The following is a 23,749-nucleotide window of genomic DNA, read 5'->3' as shown; positions in this document are numbered from 1 at the left end:
GTTTTGAAAATGGTTTCAACAGAAGTAATTCCAATTGCACCAGAAAGGAAACCAGAGTCTTAAAGAAAAATATACTCTCTTTGCTGAGCAAGGCAAACATATCAGTATGCAGAGAAACAAACCAGTCTCTTGTGTTTTATTTCCTTAACAAATCCACTGAAACACTCACTTTCTGTCTTTAAAAGGATGATAGACAAAGAATTCTGTGGCCACTCAAAATTAATGCCTACAACTGGTTTGTAACTACTTTAAAAAGGCAGGTACTGTTTTTTAAATTTATGTCTCTTTTATTCACAGTATCTCATTATGGGACTTTGCACATATTATAAGAACTCATTGGAAAAAAAAAAAGAACTCATTGAAAACATACTCTCTGGGCAAGTATTTTGTATTTAAAGAATTAGATAACCTGCTATTTCCCCACCTACTTCAAAAATAAACTAACACACTTCTATCACAGTCTAGCCCTTTTTATTGCCAGGCCCTTATAGAATAATATGTTTCCTAAAAGCTCTAAGGGGCGCTTCTGTCATGATGTTGCTTTTGATTCTTCCAGGAGTTTTTAAAACAAAAATCCTTATAGCTGCAAAAGGTGAGAGCTTGATACTATTTAAAGCTGACTAGCCAAAGTCATTTGGTGAAACTGACTTCGTTTTAAGAACTAAAAAATGTGAATGTACAAACTAGGTGGTTCTAATAAAAGCACAATTGTTTTCCATAGTCAAATGAGCTGATAATAAAGTAATTTAGACCTTGACCTATTCCACCCTTTGGGTCTATGGAGTGAGATGGAAGAATCTATTTGTTGTTAGTTTTGCTTCCCCAAGATCTTCCCATGGCTCACGCCTTAACTCCTTGAAGGTTTTGCTCAGTGTGGCCCTTCCTGACCACTCTATTGAAAATTTCACCTCTTCCTCCCCTTATCAGCATGCCAGATGTCCCTTTTCAGCTTTCTCTGTCCCCATCCCACTTACCTGACACAGTGTATGTTTTGTTTATTTGTTTGTTTGCAGTTTCTCTCCCCTAACTCCTGGAAGCTCCGTGACATGAGCACAGAATTTTTTTTTTTTTGTCTGTCTTGTTCCCTGTCCTGTGCCTGGCACCTGGCACATAGTAAGGGCTCAGTAAATATTTTCTGACATACAAGCGAAGGCAGCATTTGTTTGACGGTTTCTCTGTATGGATGTTTGCAACTCTCCTGGTGGTTTAAAAAGCAATTTCACATCAATACTTTTGTTTTTTCTCACAATAAATTTGTGTTTTAAGACAGGGTTATTATCCCAATTCAGCAGATGAGGAAAAAGGCCTCAGAGAGTTTCTACGAACTATGTAAAGTCAGGGGCTGGCAAGTGGTAGACTCCAGCCTTGAACTCAGACCAATTACTTCCCTTGAAATGTTGCTCCCACGCAAGCTGCGAATCTGTCTGGCTGAAGGAATACAGCAATGCTTTGTAGTAAATGTTGCTGGTCAGGTCTCAGGAGAGTGTATTCCACAAAGTAAATAAGAATAGAGTGTGGGTGTAGCATATATAGTTTTGATAAATAAAGCAACTCATCTGTTTAGCTCTCAAGGGTGTGAAACCTAACTTCTCCTCAGTTGAGTGTTACATGCGCTGACCTCCGGGAATTGGGAGAGTGAACCACGCGATGTCCACCTCTGAGAGCCTACACACACCCCTCCTTACCCTGCAGCTGAGCAGCTCACCTGCCGTGCTTCAGGCTTTCCTCCACGACATTTCTGTTTCATGACAGCTGCGGGTGGGGAGGTAGTGTGCGTAATGGTTAAAGATCAGATCGGATCAAAACACGCAGAACCAGACAAAACTTGAAGCTCAACACGGTTGGGAGTTTCTTTGGGGGGAATTACCGTCTCCTCACCTATAAAATTAGGTGGGTAGTACCGAGTTCGGATAAATAAATTAGATGATACAAGTAAAGCATTCATCACTGCTTTAGTTGTTATTATTGTATATCTCATTATCTCTTCTACTAGATTATAAGATCATAGAAGGTAAGGCACGCTACTGACTTTATTAGTTTGCTAGGGCTGCCATAACAATGTCCTATAAACTGGACAGTTTAAACTGTAGAAATTGAATGTCTCGCAGTTCTGGAAGCTAGAATTCCAAGATCAAGATGTTGGCAGGGTTGGTTCCTTCTGAGGGCTATGAGGAAGAATCTGTTCTATGTCTCTGGTGGTTTACTGGCCAGCCTTGGCACTTCTCAGCTTGTAGAAGCATCCCCCAGTCTTCATCTTCACCTTCATCTTCAACGTCATTCTCCCTGCATGTGAATCTGTGTTTAAATCTCCCCTTTTTATAAAGACACTAGTCATGCTGGACTTGGTGCCTGCACTACTCCAGCATGCCATCATCTTAACTAACTATATCTGCAATGACACTATTTCCAAATAAGGTCACATTCTGAGGTACTGGGGGTTAGGATTTCAACATACAAATTTGGGGAGGGGGACACAGTTCAACCCATAATGTGGGCTTTGTCACCTTTGCATTTGTTGTATTTACTTGTATTTAGTAAGTGCCAGGGAACGGCTGCTGAATCCACTGGATTTAAATACTTGTCTCTAGAAGGTTCAGAGATGGAGCTACTTCCCAGCAGATTAGTGGCCTTTTGAAAATTGCCTCTGCATCCAAGGTTTACCAGAAGAGGAAACTTCCCTCCCGCTAGTGCCTCACTGGGCTTTGTGTTAGGTCTTTGGGTCAGGAAGATACATCATGTCGAGGTGAATATTTTGTTCAGGACCTTCCAAGCTGGCTTTTAATGGGAAGATAGCAGAAATATCTTTATATATAAAGATTTAGATGTGTTATTTATAATTTAACACGTTAAAGGTCTATTTGTCTAAAGATCTGGGTAACAGTGTACTTTTCAAAATTTTAAGTGCACATTTTTGTCTCACAGGTATGTGTTAGTAATAATGCATTAGTAATAACTGTGTTAATGTGTTAATAATAATGACAGTTTTCCTCAAAAGTGTTTTACATTCTTTCCAATATGTATTTAGTGTGATTATAAAGTAATGATGTTGGTTCCACAATCTACACACATGCATATAGGTTACTGTATTTCAGTATCTAAATTGCAATACTATATTTACATATCCATATTTTTAAAATGGATATTCCTTCCACAAATCACTTGCTTAATATAATCAAGAACTTTTACAGCTGCTTTTCAGGCTATACATATTTGTTTGGGCATTTAAATATGCATATATAATGCATTCTCTAAGTGGTTAGAGCTGAAATTTTGAGTTACTATAAATCTCAGGATTTCTTGTGATGGAAATGGGACTCTCCATAGAGCTTTGGATCTTATAGAACATCTGTAAATATCAATATTTGTTGAATGAATGGATATATGAATGAATGATGGGGGTGGAGGAAGTGAAGTCATTTCTTTTAAACTCCATTTGAGCCAATGAAATCAATATAATACTTGAGTGAAGGTAATATATTTAAAAACCATGGAAGCAAGTTTTAATTTTTTATACTGTTTTATTCCATTAAGTTGGATTTTCTTGTGACACTTTGTCTTGCCCCTCCGTCCTCTACACTGTGACTGATGATTTCAAGCACTCTGCACTGAAAGGGACCTCCAAGAAAAGCAGTTTGGGAGGAGAGAGAGAGTAGGAGCACATTTGCGTAGGGCAGGAAGGGCACTGTAACATCTGGCGGTGGTGGCCGACTGGTACCGTTTGTTAGTGCTCATTAAATTCACATTAATGCATGAACTGCTCTGAATGTGTAAATGCCATTTCAGGTTGGTTGCTTTCTTCCAGGCCAATGGCAATGACTTTTGGGGCCCTACCCCAGGTTGTTTACTTGCCAGTGGCATTTGACCTGGGGTCAGACCTGTATTTAACCCTTTCCTGTAGGTCAAAACCAAATTAATTTGGTGAGAATGAAATTGGAAATGAGTCGTCTGTACAGCAGGTGTCCCCTGTGGAGAATGTGCTACAGGTGGAAACATTTTAAGATCTGTTCCTGGCCCATCTCCGAAGAAGCTTCAGAGGTCAGAGAGGCAATTCCAAGACATCCCATGTGGTGAGGGCCTGGAGATGGATGTAGCAGGTGCCGACTCGGGGCGGTTTTCTCAGAAGCGTGGGGTACTTTCAAAGAGGCCTTTTTTGGAGATAATGTATTCATGTATTCATGAACGTATATCTTGGGCATTCATCGTGGACTGATTTACTTAGAAGCCGCCCTAAATGATTGGAACTTTACCCTCTGCCCCTACCTCCCACCATCAGCCAGACGCTTTGATTTGAAGGAAAGAATATAATGCATTTTTCTCTTTCTTTTTTCTAGAGGATGAGGATGATGAGGAAATGGTAGAACCTAAAGTTGGCCAGGATTCAGAACTGGAAAATCAAGACAAAAAACAGGAAGTGAAGGAAGGTATGGTGTGGGAGCTAAATTGCGTCATCATTTTATTGCTGTCTTTTTAACCAACATAAGGGACTATAGAGGTAAGTAAAAATTAAACGTATACCTCCTGCGTGGAAGGTTTTATGTGATTGATCAATACATTACATTTAGCAACATAAACTGTAATCCTTTATTTTTTTGACTGACAGAAGCAAATAAAACACGAACCATCCACAAGTCCAGTCACATTTCCAGTAAAATTATTACTAAATAGCAGTAAAATAAGACACTTGTTAGCAAGTGACATGTTATCTAGTTCACGCCATCATTTATTCCTAATGATAACAGTAAAGGAAAGGAGCAGGTATAATTATTATGTCACTAAATTCTGAGGTTTATTCTTGTGATCTACAGAGAAACATTAACCGTGATCATCACTATTAACTATACTATTAAAAGTTTCCCTCCACACTCTGCCCATATCAGAAGGAGCAGCCTTTACATGCTCCAGTGATAACAATGACTAGTACTTATTAGGGGCTTGCTAGGTACTTGGCGCTCTCCTTAACACTCCAGAGATAATATGTACCCTTTGCAACATCCTTTTGAAGCAGATACTATTATTTTCCCTATTTTATAGGTAGAGAAATAGGAAAAGGGAGGCTTAAAAATGTACCCATGGATACATAATGTGTAAGTACACAATCCAGGATTTGGAGTTGACTCCAAAGCCTGTACACTTGCCCACAAAGCCATCTTCCTGTAATAGCACTGGATTTCAAAAAACAAGAAAGCAATAATGAAAAAAAGAAAAGAAAGGGAAAGGCAAGAAATACTATAGCTGATGTTTCCCTAAAAATCTAATTTTGTGTCCCTTTGAGATTTTCAGCCTATGGAGAAAAAGAGAATTTTGAGATTGTCATTCTTATTGAGGAATGGAGTGTCCATGAGAATGGAGTGTAGATTAAAAAGATTCTTCCATATTTCCTACTAAATGTTCCAAGTTTAGAGCAACGTAAGTCTAATTAGAATTTCATTTGATTTTTAAATTTTCGATTTGCCCGTGGCTCTGGCGAAGTGCATGGCACATGGTTGTCCCCGGGGACTTTGTAGGAGTGGTCATAGGGACTCCCTTCAACCTGCCCAGGCATTGAGTGAGGTGGATTACTGTCAAGTTCTAGGGTACGGCTGTAGGCAGGCAGTAGATTCAGCATCTTTAACAGTGGCGTCCACAGAAGGCACAAGTTCCTCTTTCTGAGAGATTCTAAAAGGATTTGATTGAAGCAAGTTCACATTTAAACCTCCTACTAAGAACATGTATATATTTAAGCTGGTGAATAGAATATCATTAACACAGGTGTAGCAAGAGACAAAATAAGTCAAAGTTTACTAAAATACCCTCACCCTCTTTTTTTTTTTTTTTTTTTTGCAAAATATCCTTAAGATGTACTGGGTGATAAGAAGCCAGGGTGTATTTTGTGTGTCTTGGCACGGATTCCCTCCTGCCCCCCAACCCCAATCTCCAAATTCTCTTCTCTGGCAAAGCATTGCAACCTCCTTCTTAAGTTCTGAGCAAAAACACCCTCCAGTTTTAACTCTCACTCATGCTTCATGGAATTGATTAAAGTCCTGTTAAAAGTCCAAGAGAAGTTTGAAAGTGCATTTCCTGTTACTGCCGCGCCGTGCATCTTAAGTCTCTATTAATGGCTTTTCTGCAAATTAGCACATAATGGGTTAAAAGCATGTTTATGTTGGCATCAAACTCTCTCTGGCTATTTTTTTTTAAAGCAAGACAGTATTTTGCAAACTTTTTAAAGAATCTCTAGCAGATACAATCGTGGCGCCATTCATACAGCTGCATGGTAGTCAGGGCTGTGTCAGCACTTCCATAGGAACCCTGAGTTTCAGGGATTTATTACTTAGCCATAAACATTTGCTCTGGGCTGAAACTTGACATACACAGTTTCAAACCAGGGAACACATTTTTGAGAAATCTGGCCTTTTTTGGAGTTAAAAAAAAAAAAAAGTGCTGAGGGGGAGATGGGAAAAAAATCAGTGCTCGCTAGCTTTTGACATTTTTGCCCATGTGACATCAAAAATGCATTAAACAGTAGAGAAATATGGGTTTGATTTATTACTCTTCTCACTCTTTTTTCCACATCAGAGTAGGGAAAACAGCAGGTAGCTTTTAGCTTTTAATAAAATTTTAGGAAATTTCTATATGTGAGTGTCCTAGTATCTTCATGTTTAGAGATTTAAAGCAACAGAATTGGAAACGTGACTCTTGTAAATGCACATTAACTCATAAACTTCACATTAACTTCAGAGAAGGACATCATTCTTTATTAGTTTGGTTTGGTTTTCTTCCTCTTGTTTTTGAACTGATTTCACTGTAAAATTCAGTAAGAGCTACTGTCCCTATTTAATCTGATGGAATATTTAAGTTATGTGGGTTTACTTATTTATTTTTTAATCTTTTTGACATATTCTTGAAAAATATTTAAAAGATGTAATTTTTATATTGAAATTTAAAGCTATATCATTGAAACAAGGCAAGACATTTCTGAAATGGATATTTTAAAAATTACTTTTGACCTAAAGATGAGATTGTAAAATACTCAATATAAATTGTGGATTCCATTACAGATTTTACATTTTTACAGAGAAAAAACATCCAGGAACTCTAGAAATCAAAAGATATAGTGTCTAGTAAATAGAGTAAATCAAAAAGAAATTGAAAAAGTACACATTCAGGTCAATAAGAAAACTTAAGAAGCATAGCAAATAGGATAGAATCAACATGAGAGACACATAAAAAAGTATTTTCATGTACAGTACCAAGACAAATTAACATTTCTATAATAAAAAGAATTAAAAGTAGACCCTAAAATAAAATTCATACTAGATTTTAATTTTGCAGGCCATGAATTCATACAATTAGGCAGTTCTCTAAACTTTGAGTTTCATGACTCTAGTACATTGTTTTCGTACTTCTTATTCAAGCTAAATATAACTGTTCAGGTAAATTTTGGTAAGTTTGAAAATTGTGCTGTCATTGGCTCATATGTAAGTCATATCCATGTGTACTACTTTTTCTGAAGAATCTTTATTTCTTAAAAAAGGTCACTTTAAATGCATAAAATATTGTTAGCTCTTGGCAGAAATACTCCATGTTGCAAAAACAAACAACAAACCTGCTATAATAGCAATTTCTGCTTAACTTGTAAGAAAAATCAACCATTATCATTGCCCTTGTTTTGCGCTGTTACGCCTGTTGCTATTAAATTACTTCCTACCTTTTTATGCAGAGATGCTGAAAATAATTCTTTAGGTTCCAGGGATAGGGAAAAGCTGAAGAAACAGAGATTTTAGGGAGAATTTGGGGTCTCTCCTGGAGTAATACAATTCTGATTTTAATTGTTTATGCTTATATTTAAAATTTTGTGGACTCCATTAATCAACTAATTTTTTTTTCATGAAATATGATGTCTGGAGAGGTTTTACCTCCAAATACAGATTTTGGTTGTGGTTCCTGGATACTCCATTATGTTTTCATTACATTGTAATAACACATCAATTTAAAGACTTTTAAATATGAGAGGTTTGGGGTTTTAGCGAAAATAACCATAGCTCTGTTTAACTCCTAAGTTGAATATTGTTTATGACTTTTAAAAAGTACTCATCTGCACATGCATCTTATTATTTTGTGCTAACAAATCATGTCATTTGATCCCTGTTAGACATCAAAGCTTAATATAAAATATGTTCTTTGTTTTGCTTCAGTAGCAATTTAATTTCAAGCCAGATATTGTATTGCCAAACATAATATCTGGAGACGCTACTGCTTCACTTACCTGAACTTGGCCTCTGCAAATACACTTTGATCAGCCATTTATGTTTCTCTTAGAGAAGAAGTTGTGTGTCTTGAAAGCTGAGATCAAAATGACAGTAAGCTACAGGGAAGAAAAAGATTACAGAAAATTACACAGGAACTGTTTTTTATTCAAGGTAATGGACCTGTAAGGAAATATACAGGTGGAATACAAGTAGCTCAAAAAGATAAACAGAGAATAGAATAGGTATTTTTAAAATGTAAAAACAGGAATAAAGGGAAAAAATTCCTATTTCTCTGCTTAATTTCAGGTGTGTCTCAAGTCATACATCAGCAGTGACAAAAGCCGAGTGAAGGTTTTAAAATAAGACATTCAAAAAAAAAATAATAAATAAGACATTCTTCTTGGTCCTGTAGCATCCTTGTTTAGTGAAGTTTATTTATTTATATAACAGTACTGACCAAAACAAAAGGACCCTAGCGTTTTCCCCTTTACCTAGTTACATTTAGTAGTTTTACTGTTTTCTTGAACTTATATCAGGGTGAAAAAATTCAAATGCCTAATTTATGGGTGCTTTAGAAAGTAGACTAGTTATATATAACTGCTAATTATTGAATGCTGAACTATTTGTCAGTATATTTAAGTCTTAAACCAGACTTAAAGTTTAGGTATCATTGCCTCATTTTATGGATAACACTGCAGCTTAGAGAGCTTTCATTGATAAAAGAATCCAAGCTAGCAAATGGCAGAGTAACTCTTGGATTCCAGGTTGGTTTTGTAGAGTTCTTGTTATTTACAGTTTACACATTGCCCACTTCACCATTTCTCAAGCTAGTGTCTGTGCAGCATTGCTCAGCAGATGTTGATGGAGGTTTTTGGAGAGTCCCAATACACATGGGCACATTTAGGGCTCTGGAGACTTCAGCAACAAAGAAATATTTCCGGCTATATTTAGGGCTGCTAGAAACACCGGGGTGAGCTGTATTTGGAGATAATCTTCTGCTGTAGTGGCTGAATCATGTTTTTCCACTTCTCAAGGTGTGAATCAACTACGTCGTAATCATTCTAATTTCTTGTACAAATACAGACCCTGGAGTCTTTCCAGACCTCTCTGCCTTTCAGTCTGGGGCAGGGGAGGGGAGGCCAGAAGGGGAGAGACATTATGAACATTAAAAGCTTGAGATCTACTTCCATGGCTCTGCAGGAGGGCTTCTTGACGGTTCAGATTTCTCAGGACAGTGGCTTCAAGATACCATTAATCAAATCAAATAACACTTCCATAAAACATTATGCTATAGGTGGCTATACCTAAATGATTCCTCTGACCATGTGGCCAGGTAGAAATCGGTCCTGGTTATGAGGATGGTTGTGGAAGTGTTTAGGAAATCCTGTGGGTGAGTCATTCCACCAGGGACCCCTATGGTTTTAATGCACTACCCTCCTCTTGTAGCTTAAACTCCAGGAGCTTCTGGTCCTACTGGAAGGGTAATTGATCAAACATTTATTGAAGTCTCTCTGCACAAAAGTTGAACTGGGGTTCCTGAAGAACCACAAAGGTTCAGCTGACAGTTTCTGCCCTTAGGGATCTCTCACTCTGGGGGAGTTCCTAATCCTTCCTCTATAGTTTTATGTAAACCCTGCTACCGAAGGAACAGTTTATATAACCTAATCGTGACTCTGAGGTGAGCTGACTTTCAGACACTATGACATATTGCTAGTTACTTAATCTCTCTTTGCCTTATTTTGTATCTTCAAATTTAGTCTTATAAGATTAATCATGCTGGAAAAGTAAGGCATAATAACAATTATGAGGTGTCTTATAGCATTTATTTGTTCCATGTGTTTGTTTAAAAGCAGAAGATATCTTGGGTAAAGGTGCGTTTGGAAGGACATGTTTCAGTTTTTGAGGAGAATCTATATAACAATCAATCAGCCTTATCAAGTAACTATCTAAAATAAAATGAATTTATCAGCAGAAAGAGGAAAGGTGCTATCTAGATCATATTATAGATAGTTCTTAATTATTTAGTATGCGCAGCTTTATAATCTGATATACATGGTTTTATAGATTTCTCTATTATGTACTATTTGAGCTGTTTTTCAAGTTCAGTTCTAAAGAAAATAACGTTCAGAACTCATTGTTAAAACACACCAATCATTTTCATTTGTAATATTTTTCAACTCTTCAAAATAGTAATTAGTCCAGATATGAAATCTTTTTGTAAAATTGTCAGTGAAGACATCTGCAAAAACCTTTGATGTGAATTTAAGAGTAATTTAGAATTAATATTAACAATGGTTTATTTCACTGTGTCTTATCACTCTTTTGATAAGCAATGTCTTTCAAGAGTTGGATTCCTCTTGAAATGTTTTAATTATCCCTTTTTTTTTTTTCTTTCCCAACAATCTCTTTTACATAAATAGCTCCTCCAAGGGAGCTGACAGAGGAAGAAAAACAGCAGATCCTTCACTCAGAGGAATTTCTCATCTTTTTTGATCGGACAATACGGGTAATTGAAAGAGCGCTGGCAGAAGACTCCGATATCTTCTTTGACTATAGTGGTCGAGAGTTAGAGGAAAAAGATGGGTTAGTTTCTTGTGTGCATTTAAAAAAATACTGTGATAAGTTCTCTGTTGATTCTAAATTCACTTATGTTTTGAGTAGGCAAGTTCCAAGCCTAACAAATCAGAGGAGTATGAAATTCCAGAGCTGATCTTGCTGAACAGCTTTGACTAAGGGCTTTGGTTATGACTTCTGGCTTAGAGTTTCCTTGTAATTATCATGTGCTTCCATGAAATGCTTTTGAACTTGATATCTGGAGAACAGCCCAGGTGATAGAGACTGGCAGAGTCATGTACATTGTCCTCTGAGAAAACATAAGCAGCAAAAGGAGATTTGTGTTATATCCCGTAGATCTATTTTTGATGTCTAAGCAAACAGGAAGCCGAAGAAAATAAACATGAGATATGGGAGACCTTAACTGATGTGGGAGACAGCAAACAGAGACTGGCAACTCTTTCCTCTTTTGATGCCATAAGATTATGTGTATATGCCTTTTAGGAAATACAAGTGCCATTTACTTTCAACTAACCATTAGAAGTAAATGGCCCCAAATGACTTGCCCCGTGACTGCAGCATATGTATTACGTTCGGCAGGGGCTGTCAGCCATCTTCGTGTGGATAATTGGAGGCGCTTTATGAGCTCTGTGAGAGATAGAGCTGGTTTTTAGCCACCAATTTCTTTTGGCCAAGAACAACATGAAAAGATGAGGTTACCTGCCTTTTTCATTAGACCTGACATTTTACTACTTCTAAAATTCAAATACATTGTCAAAGGCCAACCTGTCATCGTTGAAGATGCTCAAGGCAATGTAACCGCGGCTCTGAAAACAGTTTCAAAAGGGAGTTCTAAAAATGTTCTAAACAGTCGACAGCATCGTTAGACTCCATCAAAGAGAATAATATTTGGAATACATGTGTTATATTTGTTTTCTTTTAAGAAGCCATTACTCTATGGCTCAGTTAGTTTTCTGAGTCCTCTTTCCCTCTGGGTGTCTGGCACAGTGTTATACTGGGTTCCTGGCAGATATTTGGGTGCACGTACCTCTTGCCTGGGTTTGCAGTGGTGGAGCTGAGGAAGGATTAGCAGGGGGGAAAAAAGTCATGATAAGTCAGCTGCTTGGAGCCCAAGTACCTAATCTGAGGTCAAGTCACCCAGTCTGAACAAGAACTATATAGGACAAGTGATACAGGGTGCAAAGCAATGGAATGAAGCAAATGAACAGAAAAAAAGGGTGAGTGTGGAAGAATTCCTGAACTGAAGCCCAAGGAGTATAGGCAGCTTTTTATGCAGATCCCATAGATGCTGACACAGAACAAGTATGACTCAATTTAAACACTCGGTCTTGTGGAGCGAATGCACGACCAGTGCAGAGTTCTTCAGAGGAGGTTTTGCAGCCAGCTGAATATCAGGCAAGTAAACAGTAGCCAAAGTGTAATCTTCCTCCACCCAGGTGATATTTTGGTCTATGTTAAGTATCTAAGGTGTTTGGTGAATCCCTCACTCCCCAGCAGGCCTGTCTCACGGTGGAACTTTCACCTTCAATCAGAAATTACAGGTAAAGAGAAACATGCATATCATTTCCGGTCTAAGGCCAGATAAGGTGATATTGATACCAAAGACTCTCCAAATGTGCTGCGCTTCCTTGCGAGCTGGGAAATTTCTGGTAAACTCTGATTCAAGGCAGAGCTTGTTAGGGGGAGGAGAATGCTTTAGAACTGCTCAAGATAGGAACCTGAAACAAATCTGACATTTCACACCAGGCTTGGAACAACATGTGGGAACCTTTTCTGGGCCAGGTCAGAGAGGGCTTTGCAGAAAGGAGATCACCTTTAGTTTATTTATGATCAGAGTTTGCTGTCTAGATCGACGCTTTGGCTTTAGAGAGTATTGTGCGCCATGCTCTTGCCATTTCATTCTTTCAGTATGAGCACTAGAGGTAAAGCCCCGATTGGAAGCATCATATTTGTCTTTGATGTTTAAACCCTCCTAGGGATGTCCAGGCTGGAGCCAACCTTTCTTTCAATCGTCAGTTCTACGATGAGCATTGGTCCAAGCACCGAGTAGTCACGTGTATGGACTGGTCTCTCCAGGTAAGAATTGTTGCTGGGATGGGACAAACTGGACTTGTGTTCTCATGGCATTTGTATTTAAAAAAAAAATAAGAGAGAATTGCTCCACTATTTTGGACGTGTTCTCTAACTTGCAATTTTTTTCTGTGCCTATTGGTTTTCTTTCTCATTTTACTGAAGTTTCAGTTTAAAATTTGCACTCTATTATTCATACACATTGAGTACTTACTAGGGACCAGACGAAGAGCCAGGCCATTCTGTCCATGAAACTGCTCTCACTAAGGTCACCAATGATTTCCTGCTTGTCAAATCCATGTGAATATTTTTAAGCCTTAATCTGCCCTGACCTCTCTTTGTCATCCAGCTTTGTTGACTTCCCCATACTTCTAAAAATATTATCCTTCCACTGAGTTCCACAACTCGACTCTCTTTCAGTTCTCGAACTCCTCCGAGACTTCTTTTTCCTCTCCTACCCTCGTGGTCCCCGTGGTCGTGCCTTCAACCTTTACTCTTCTCGACATGCTCTCTGTGGGAGATCTCTTCCACTGCTATGGATTCAACCACCACGTGGGCAGCCTTTTTCTCTCCCCCGCCCAATCTCCCTCCTGAATTCCACTTTACACACCAGACAGATCCATTCAGGTGTCCCATAGAATCTCAAACTAATCACTAACTCATTGTTTCCACATGTCTGAAATCCTTTTTTGCTTCCTCTATTCTTAAAGCCATCACAATATACCCAAGGACCTAAAGCAAAACTTTCGTCATTAACATTAGAAACTTTCTCTCCCTTATCGCCTAGACCCGGTCTGTCACCAAGACTGTCCGTTTCGCTGCTCATATATTCATCATCTTACACCTGTAGTATTGCTAACCTTCTTGTGTTCTTTCTACATCCAAACTTGTCCACCTATAGTTTTCCCTGTAGACATCTAGCCAAATAATATTTCTAAAAATGCAAATCTGATCACTTCACTCCCTGGTTTAAAACTCCCTATTGCCTGCAAGAAAAAAAAAATCTAAACTCCCTAGCGTAGCACTTATAGTGAAAGCAGGCAGATTTACCAAAAGCCAATTGAATGGCCTACTCAATTAGTGTATAATTTACCCAGCACTGAGTAGTTAAATAATGCACATAAAGGCACACAGCCTAATTGTGGTGGGGTCAGAATATGAACTCAGGTGGTCTGACTCCTGAGCTCACATTCTTGATCACCATGCTGCATCCCCTCCTGTAATGACAATGACATAATAGCAATGAGGGAAATAGGGATGATAAGTACTGGGCATTTATACACAGTGCAGTTTCTGTTTTCTTATAGTCTATGCTTTTATTGGGAATAATTATCATGGCTAGCTTTTAATTTGTGTTTCTTATATACTAAGCACTGTGCCAGCTGCTCTGGAGGCATTGTCTTATTTCACCCTCACAACATCAAGTGAGGCAGCCACTGTTACTATTTTAATTTTATAGCTGAAGAAATTGAGGCTCAGAGCAACTAAGTATCTTACTAACCGTCACTCAGCCAGGATGTGGTACAGCAGGGCTTTGAACCCAAGCCTTTCAGCACTTCCAGGCATATGCTCTTTACCAGTGCCTCCCACAAAGGGCTTATGAATCTGAAACCAAAAGAGGTTCTAAGGGCTGAGTGACATAGGGCGGAGAGCAAGTGCTTTCCGGATTCAGTGGAGGTTGGAGTCTGTCTCTGGTTGGACAGGGCATCTTAGAAGACTGGGATTAGACAAATGGAGGGGAGAAGAGTGTGTTCTAGGCAGAGCAGTAAAGCAGGTGATGTGAAGAGCCCCATTTAGTCATGCTGAGAACAGGAACACTGCAGAGGAATGTAAACCCCTGCAACCAGATTGTCAGCAGCCACAAAGTGGGCAAGTGATCTCTCCCCTTGAATCTCTTTTTACATCCAAACGAGAGAGCACGCAGGGCATGGTCGTGCAGAGGCTAATACAGGCAGGGTGTGCCCAGCCACTTCCCGCCAGTGCGTGGGTGCTCTGTGAGCACACTCAGGTGTGTGTGCAGAAAGCAGATTCCAAGGCTGAGGAGACATTTAGCTCGGCTTGTGCACTTGTTCAGAGTCTGGAAATTACACAGGAACCTTATCTGACACATTCCTCAAAGGCAGGTTTCACTGATAACTCTCCCTGAGGAGGCAGCAGGGGGCTCACCCGTGGGGCTGGTCCCTGCCTGGCCTCAGCGTGTGGTGGGCCCTATTGCCTGTGGATAGGTTTGTTTCCACACAGGGTCTTGTGTGTCATTTTTGTTGCAGGAGGTGAAACTGGAAAGGGCAGAAACTCCTCCATAGAGAGACTGCATCTGTTTTTCCCCATTTTTGTGTAACCTGCCATCTACACTGTGGGGAAGGGGTTTGCATTTCTGAAAAATGTATTTTCTTTGGAGCATAAGAAACAGGAATTAGAGCCCTTACATCATAACAGTTTTGGGGTTCAAAGGACCAGGTTGACATACATATGGAATGAAGAGACTTTCTGAGTGAATCTACGTGCAATCCAATGATATTAAGAAAGAAGAAAAGGATAGAGGCATAGTCTTAGCGTCTAGTAGAGGCGTGTATGCTTAGGATGATTATGAGTGGAACAGAATGGAACAGAGGGGAAAAAGGGAAGAAACGGTAAGATTCCTGCATAGCTTTGCTATGAGTACCTCTTGTACTTCTTAAACAAGAACACTTTAACTTTGCGATATTTGCAAAATATCCACCAAACATTATTCCTTGGAAGACATTTGGGTGCTTGGGGAATGATGTCAACTTTGCTATTCATTGAATATTGTTTAGCACAGGAGGTCAATAATACTATCCACATATCACATGACAGATTTGGCAGACATATACAAAACCAGACTTATGATCTCACTCCCACCATGTATATTCCTCTCATATGTAAGTTGCATCCTCTAACCTTGGAGTCATCCAAGATACAAAGCCAAGTCATTTTTTTTTTAATTGAAGTAAAGTTGATTTACAATGTTGTGTTAATTTCTGCTGTACAGCAAAGTGATTCAATTATACATATATATACATTCTTTTTATATTCTCTTTCATTATGGTTTATCATAGGATATCGAATATAGTTTCCTGTGCTATACAGTAGAACCTTGGTGTTTATCCACTCTCTATATAATAGCTTACATCTGCTAACCCCAACTTCCTACTCCATTCCTCCCCCATCCCTCTTCAAGTAATTTTTGATAACTCATTTAATTGCAAAACCCAATCAAATTTACGGTAGCAAAAAGACCCCCACTGTGATCAATTCAAATCCACTTACATGTGGAGTTGATACCTACTTTATGTCATGGCCTCCACTTTGTGCTTAGATTAGGAAATAGCTTCCTAGCTGGTCTCCCTGCCTCAATTCTCTACACTGTTGAATCATTGTAAGTACTTTTCCAGTTTACTATTTGTGAAGATTACTTATTTGCTCTCAGTGTCACCTTGAGCAAATTACCTGACTTTTTTTGGCTTAAGTTTCCTCACTCATAAAATGATAATCATACCTAGCTCACATGCTTATTGTATTAAGTGAGTAAATATTTAAAACACTTCGAGTTTTAAAACTGTCTAGTATATAAAAAATACTCAATAAATGTTAAAGTAGTAGTAGAATTAGTAGTATTAGTAGTTGCAGAGTATGTCTCCCAGAGTGAAGTCTAAAATCATTAGCCTGTACTCAGTGACTTCTGTGAGGATGCCCTGAGGCATCTGCAGCCCTTGTATCTTTTTCATCTCTTCGTAACACCTGCCTCCCAGCCAGGTGCTATAACCTACTGTCTCCTGAATATGTTCTCCACTCCATTAGTCAAGAAAACTTTACCCCTGGCTACCTTAAGGAAGAAGGGAAATTTATTCGAGAGCTGCTAAGGTGCTCAGGGAATCCACGGAAGAGATGAAGAACGGGGACTCAGGAGTATAAATCTGGGCAGCTCGAGAGGCTCCACCAATAAGATGCTGTCATAAGCTGACTCATTTGCCAGCCCATGGGTTCTGTGTCTCAGCTCAAAAGTTACAGTAGCCAAGTTAGAGAATGTGATTGCCCCAGCTGGGTCAGGTATGAACCCTGCAATGAATTAATTGTCCCTGGGAAGTTAGATACCTGTGTATAGAGGTAATCTCCAAAGATTGGGAGAATCACTGTGAACCAGGCAGACACCCAAGAGAGATTTCCTGCATCAATATTTACCTGACTATACAATATTTACCCTCGTCTATACTCTCCTCTCACTTCTCTCCTAATCACCTAGCCATTTAACAGCGCCCAATCAAGTCTCATTTCTTCTCAGAAGTCCTTTCCAATATCTCTCCCTACCATACCCCATTCCAACTAAAGTAGTTATTTTCTCCTCTGTGCTTTGATAGAACTCCTTTTGTATCTCCATCTTAGCATGTTCTGCTTTTATATTTGTGTTGTAGTTATTCATACATGTGTCTCACCTCCCTCTGCTAAGTGATGAGCTCCTATAAAGCAAAGCATGTTACTGTTGAAATTCGTGTCCCCCATTTTACCTGGCACCAGTGCCTCTCATATGCATGGGGGGAGGGGGCACTTGACGCATGCCACAGTGGGCTGGAAGGAACATGGTCTTTGAAACCAAATAGACTTCAAGCAGGGTCTCACTTTATCATTTATTAGCAACTTAACTTGGAACAAGTTCCTTACCCAGGGACCCTTGGCTTCTTTGTCTGTAGAAGTGGGAAAACCATTGCTTACTTTAGAGAATTGTAAGGATCAAATGAGTGAACATGTTCCCCAGCCCAGTGTCTGGCACATAATGGCACTTAAAACATGTTGGTTCCTTCCTCGCCAATAAATGTCAGATTTTATTTCTTTATAAGAAAAAGCAGCTTGAGAGCAGATCTGGTAATTTCCGGGTAAAATTCTCCTAGGTTAAATATTAGATAATTCAGCCCCGTGAGTAATCACAAACTTCCTAGTAGTTAATATTCCCTTTAAGGTAATAATTTTAACCTTTAAAGTTTAAATAATCGTTCAGAGATTTACTACTTTTTATTGGAAAATAAGAAAATATGATTAGTCATGTTCAAACAAACATACTAGAGGAGACTTTGAAATCACAAACACTTTCAAGAGATAAGAGTTAATCAGTATCTTTAGGCCTTTTGATCCTAGTCATAGATATTTCACCAAAAGCATTTCACTGGTATTTCACAGAAATTCTCCCTGTTTTCTAAAGGAGTTTTAAACCCAATAATGTAAAATATTTTTTTAATGAAAAAAGAAGAACTGCAAGTGGGAGCCAGCGATGAGACCCAGATGTGAAGCTGTGGGATATTATTCCAGACACATCTGGCTGTCCATTGGCCACTGTGGTAGTGGTGTTGATGTTTATATAGAGTTGCCTTTTCACATGTGACATAGTTAAACTTCAGATGGGCAGTCTGGAGACTTCTGTGTTTATCTGGATGTTAGTTTCTTTGAATGGGCTTCGAATCAAAGGCCTTTCTTAACAGGCCTTTGATTCATCCGCTGAGGAGTGTTTTCTAATAAAGAATGATTACTTTCCCCTGGTGGCCACATACGTGTGTGTTGTTGTAGGCTTATACTTTCTCTGTACCAACTGGCGAGTTGTAACTCTCTGCAGCTTTCTTAAGTTGAGGGAGCTCAAAGAATGACTACAATCACATAGAAGACTTAGGTTTAATTATTTTTGATAGAAAAAAAGTTGATGTTCAAATTTATACAGACAATCTTATGTTAAATATATGCAGTGTAGGGAAAAATTACCTGTGAGCAAAGACTGATATGATCTGCTATAAGCCTGATGCTATTTTTAACAGAGCTGCCTTATGGGAATCCCAGGTAGGAATGACATTTTCATGAAATGTGCTCTAACTCCTGAATACCTGCCATGAGATTCAGCCTCAGTTTATTTATAACACTCAGCATAGAGTTCATGGACGGTGAGTAGGTATTTCTACTCACTGTAGAGTCCTCTTTGTTATTTTACTACTTGTGTTTCTTTTACTTGAGCTTTTAATTGTTGGTGTTATTTAACAACAAAGGATTAAAGATAAGGTCTTGCCTCCGAGCACAGGGTTACTAACATAAGAAAGAGCATTTGTAATTCAACAGATTTTGGCACAAGTTTATTGTGCTAGGACTTACTGTACTCTGGATTCAGAGGTCAATAAAAACAAGTCCCTATACTCAAAGAGCTTACAATCTAGTCATAGACATAGACCAGGAGAAGCCGTAATACAGTTTGACAGGTGCTTTAATAGGGGGACACACATAATTGCTAAGGGAGCTGCTGAGAGGCAAGGAGGGGTGGTGGATAGTTAGATAGGATTGTCTGGAGGACTTGGTGCCTGCATCGAGTCCTAACGAATAAGTTAATGATGTAACCAACACAGAAGAGGCATTCCAATGAGAGTGAGTATCAGACTCGTGGTACAGAGGCTGTACCTATGAACCTCAGAACTAGCCCAGTGAGGCTGGGTCATAGAGTGGGGTTGGGAGGAGGGAGGGAAGGTTGTAAGAGATTAAGCAGAGAAAGTAGAAAATAACAGATGATGAAGGATCCTATATGACCTGGATTTTATCTTGAAAGTAATGATGAGCCATTAAAGTATTTTAAGCAGAGGAGTGACTTAGCCAAATGTATGTTTTGTAAAATCATATTGACAAAGGATGAAGAGTGGAGTAGGTGAGGGTAAGGCATGGCGAGCCTGGAAGCAGGAAGCCATTTAAAAAACTGTTTTCATCCAGACAAGAAATTCATTTAGGAGCCCTCTGATCTCAAGGATAGAAAGAAAACATGCATTTGAATTACCATTGAGGAAGTAGTGAAACACAGTATGTGAAGATGAGAAAGAGGGAGGAGTAAAAAATGAACGTGGAGTGTCTGGCCTGGACAGCTAGGTAATGTCAGTGCAAAGCACTAAAGGGATGAATGTTGGAAGAGGGAATGTTGAAAGAGCAGTAGGTTTTTGTAGAAGGCAACAAGCTCGCTTTCCTATGCACTGCATCTGACGTGTCTGTGGACAGCCTTGAGAAATCCCCAGTAGCTGTGAAATCTGCACCTCAGAGAGAAATCAAGCCTAGAGATAAAGATTTGAACATTGTCAATGTATTAATGCTTATTAAAGCTATTGATGAGTTCACCCAGGGACAGTGTGTCGATAGAGACAAATAAGGGCAGAACACAGCCCCCCTTGGAATATAGGTAATAGAAGAAACTGTAGGGACTGAAAAGAGTGGTTTGGAAGAAGATCAGGAGAGAAAGATGTCATGAAAGCCAACATAGGAGAAAGGAGGGAGTAGCCCAAATGTCATAGAACCCAGAGAGATCCAGCAGAGCATGCAGTTTAGTGGTCATTGGTGACTATGGCAGCACACGTGGAACGTTTGTTGGGAGTAGAAACCAGCTTGTAGTGGGTTGAGACGTGAGGTTGGTATTAAGTATGCCACAGCTTAAAAAGAAAGTGCCATTGAAAGTATGTAATATAGCATGTGTCTGTTGGAATAAGAATGTTTTCCTTGTGTTGTCATCTTGGCATAAGCCATCCTTGTGACCTCTTCCATCCAGTACCCCGAGCTGATGGTCGCTTCCTACAACAACAACGAAGATGCTCCCCATGAACCAGATGGAGTGGCCTTGGTTTGGAACATGAAGTTTAAGAAAACCACACCAGAATACGTCTTCCACTGTCAGGTAGGAGTCAGCAATGTAAAAAAACCTTATATCTCCTGTTAGACCAAATATAGTTCATGCTGCCTCGCATCTGTTTTATGTGGAGAGGAAGAACTGAGTTTAAAAATGGAATTGTTGACAACTTTGGAAAATTCCCCCACAGTAACCTAATGTCTGGGGAAAGTGGCAACCCTCTGCAAACAGTTCAGAAGCCTAGCTGGGGACTGTGTGTCATTTTCTTTCCATTTAAAACAGCCCCCATGAGGATGAGTTTCTAAAGACCTCGCACTTAGGAAGAAATCCGGGTGTACCACTTCCTCTGCTTAGCAGGAACGTATGCTTGCCCACGCTCGTGGACACCCTCAAAACAGTACCATTTCGAGTTCCCTCCTCTCTCTGAAATGCAGTTCAATGGGATTTTGCCAATTTTAAGTTTACGGGCGCCATCTTGCTTTACAGGTTATAATACTTTTGTAGCCAGTTTAAGGTAAGATTTATCACTGTCTTTCTTGAATTGTTGAGAAATATAGATACTGTTTCCGGTTTGCAACTAGTCTGGGATATTTTACTGCTTGTATCTGCTGACACATTGGTCTTCTCTTCCATTCAACACAATACAGGCTGAAATTATGTCACAGTTGCACACACTCGGCTTTGCCCTGTTGCCATGACTCTGCTGAAATAATAGGCCTTGGTAGTGGCCAATACACCAACCCCTTTATTAATGCCCCTCTCCTGTGATTACGCACAGGAAAATGCAAACAAACGGTTTAGCTCAAAGTTTCAGTTCCTCAAATATTACGATTCAGAGGTCCTGAGTGGCAGATTACTCTGAAAACAGATACATTAGTTGAAGAGGGTGGGTAAACCTGTTGATATTTGGAAGCTTAGTGCCATTTTATATCTAAGAGCTGAGTATCTTTTTGAACTAAAATATGTTTAGACTTTAGAACATTATCAGATATAATTTGGGGAACAAGAGCTGCTGGAGTAAAAGTCCCAGCTTCAACCTGATTGAGTAACCTCTAACTCTTACCATGTTTTTCTAATTTGCTATCTTAAAAACAAGAAGTCCTGGTCTGCATAGTAAATAACCTTTATTTTTTGAACCTTTGAAATAAGAACAGTTTTTTCTTTCTTTTTTTTTTTAGATTATCAAATTTGTCAGTCTGATATGCTCTTTCTGTAAACATAGAAGCACAAAATCCTAATTTTATTCAGTTTAAAGAGTTTTGCTGAATTACCAAGAAAATACTAAAAGGATTATGGGATAAGCAGAAGCACATTTTTTGAAAAACAGTGCCATTTAAGCTATTTTGATATTGTATAAAGCATATATTGAATTTTTTTAAATTTAAGAAGTGACACTATGTTGTTTTGGTCGAAGTACATAATGTTTATCATAATTTAAATATTTTATTATATTAACTGACGAAAGGTAGCCTGTGGTAATAACAATTTGATAATGTGCTTAATATTCATAACACTGCACAGCAGTAGGTCAGTAGGAACTAATAATGCTGAGTGAAGAGGCAAATTCCAAAAGTCTTCGGAATTAACTGGAATTTTCAAATTATCTGTTTTATCACACAATGGTTAATACAAGTATTGACTGAAAGGAGCATTCTTTCATCTCCTGGTATCTTTGGGATCATTTACTAAAAGCTTCACCAAAATGCATTTAACCTTATTTTTAGTTGCCCCCTTAAATGCTCCAATATATGTGTTTTAGAAGATATACCCTTGATTTTTTTTTTTTTTTTAAAGTCAGAAGTACTCTGAATATCCTAACAAAAGATGCTGACTAAACTATCTCTGTATTCCCCAGATTCCTACTATTATCTTCACTTCATCTGGTGACCAGAAGCAGCTGGGGGTTCTAAACTCTACTAGCATTCTCACTGAGAAAGGGGAGAATTCTAATACTTTTAAACTTTGGGGTTAAGTGACATGTGCAAAGGAACAGTCTACTGATTTAAATGTTAATCACATCTAAATACCTTCACACCAACATTTAGACTTGTATTTGACCAAAAAACTAGGGACTGTAGCCTAGCCAAGTTGACACATAAAATTAACCATCATACCTGGATTTCACCTCAGAGCAACCCAGGAAACTAACACCTTTCACAACTCCTAAAGTCCTACTGATTTCAGATCATTTGGGCTAATAAGCAAATATACCTGGAGTGATCAACTTTGAAATTATTAGACCTTGAGTGGGAGCTTTCCTAAGAGGTGAGAAAAAAACAATAGTTTGAGGACATGGGGAATGTCTCTGTGACATTGATCTCTGAAAATAAAAAAGATATTAACATGTTTTAAGAATCTACATTCATCGTGGTAAGCTCCCATTTCTGCCCGGGTGAGAAACTGTGGCTCAGAGAGGCCATGAACCCGGGCAGGTGCCCGTAAATGGCAAAGCCAGGATTGAAGTCAGCTCATATTTTACTCTGAAGCCTGTGTATTGCCTCCTGCTGCACTAGTCAGGAACTCAGCCAGTTAACACCACGCAGGTGTGTGGCATGGGGGTCTGGGGAGAAGTGAAGAGAGAAAAATGGAACAGAGATGTGTTTTCCATCTTACTTGATCATTGCAGTCACCTGGGCGACTTTAAGACCTCCTGATGCCTGCGTTTCATCCAGAGATTCTGATTTAATTAATCTGGGGCACAGTCTGGTCATTTTTACAAAGCTCCCAAGTGAGTTGAAGATGCAGCAATAGTTGAAAACCACTGGAATGTAGAGGAGAGATGAAGAGAGGGGATGATAGGTGATGAACCTAGTTGGCTTCTTTATTTGGAAGTATGGCCATCATTCCTTTTTCCCCTTTGGCCCAAACTAGAGTGGTGTTTTTTGCCTTTGTTACTCTGATGCCTTCCCACCTGACCCTATTTGAGAAATTTCCTACCAACTCCCTTCCCCCTCCCGCTTCACCTCACGTGGAGGAGGTGGAGACCTCCACGCCCCACCCCTCCTCCCACACATACTTATTTCCTTGAGCTCACTTATTGGTGGGATCTGCTTCTGTGGTGGTCAGAAGACCCAGAGTTGTTTTTCCAGGAGTGGACTCAAGACCCCATTGAACACGACACAACGTGCATTGGACAGTGCCCTTTCTTTTGGGATAATGACACACCTTGCTGTAGTTGATCTCCGTGAAGTTCGGCTCACCTCCAGGTAAACACCAGTGGCTGCCAAAAGAA

General features: G+C 39.2%; 1 protein-coding gene across 15 annotated transcripts in view; it reads left to right on the top strand.

Annotated features, from left to right (window-relative positions):
- Positions 1 to 23,749, top strand: part of DYNC1I1 (dynein cytoplasmic 1 intermediate chain 1) — a 506,528-nt gene that overhangs the window by 365,683 nt on the left and 117,096 nt on the right. For all 15 annotated transcript variants that reach the window (XM_082846457.1, XM_082846458.1, XM_082846450.1 and 12 more), the window contains 4 exons: positions 4,332 to 4,421; positions 10,649 to 10,811; positions 12,779 to 12,878; positions 20,440 to 20,565. In XM_082846457.1, the coding sequence (XP_082702583.1) occupies positions 4,332 to 4,421; positions 10,649 to 10,811; positions 12,779 to 12,878; positions 20,440 to 20,565 (479 nt within the window). The remainder of the gene's footprint in view (positions 1 to 4,331; positions 4,422 to 10,648; positions 10,812 to 12,778; positions 12,879 to 20,439; positions 20,566 to 23,749) is intronic.

Source organism: Leucopleurus acutus (genome assembly GCF_964270905.1).
Source record: "Leucopleurus acutus genome assembly, chromosome: 9".
NCBI classification, from domain to species: domain Eukaryota; kingdom Metazoa; phylum Chordata; class Mammalia; order Artiodactyla; family Delphinidae; genus Leucopleurus; species Leucopleurus acutus.
The sequence above is the reverse complement of the archived record's forward strand: the minus strand, read 5'-3'. Positions and strand labels throughout refer to the sequence as shown.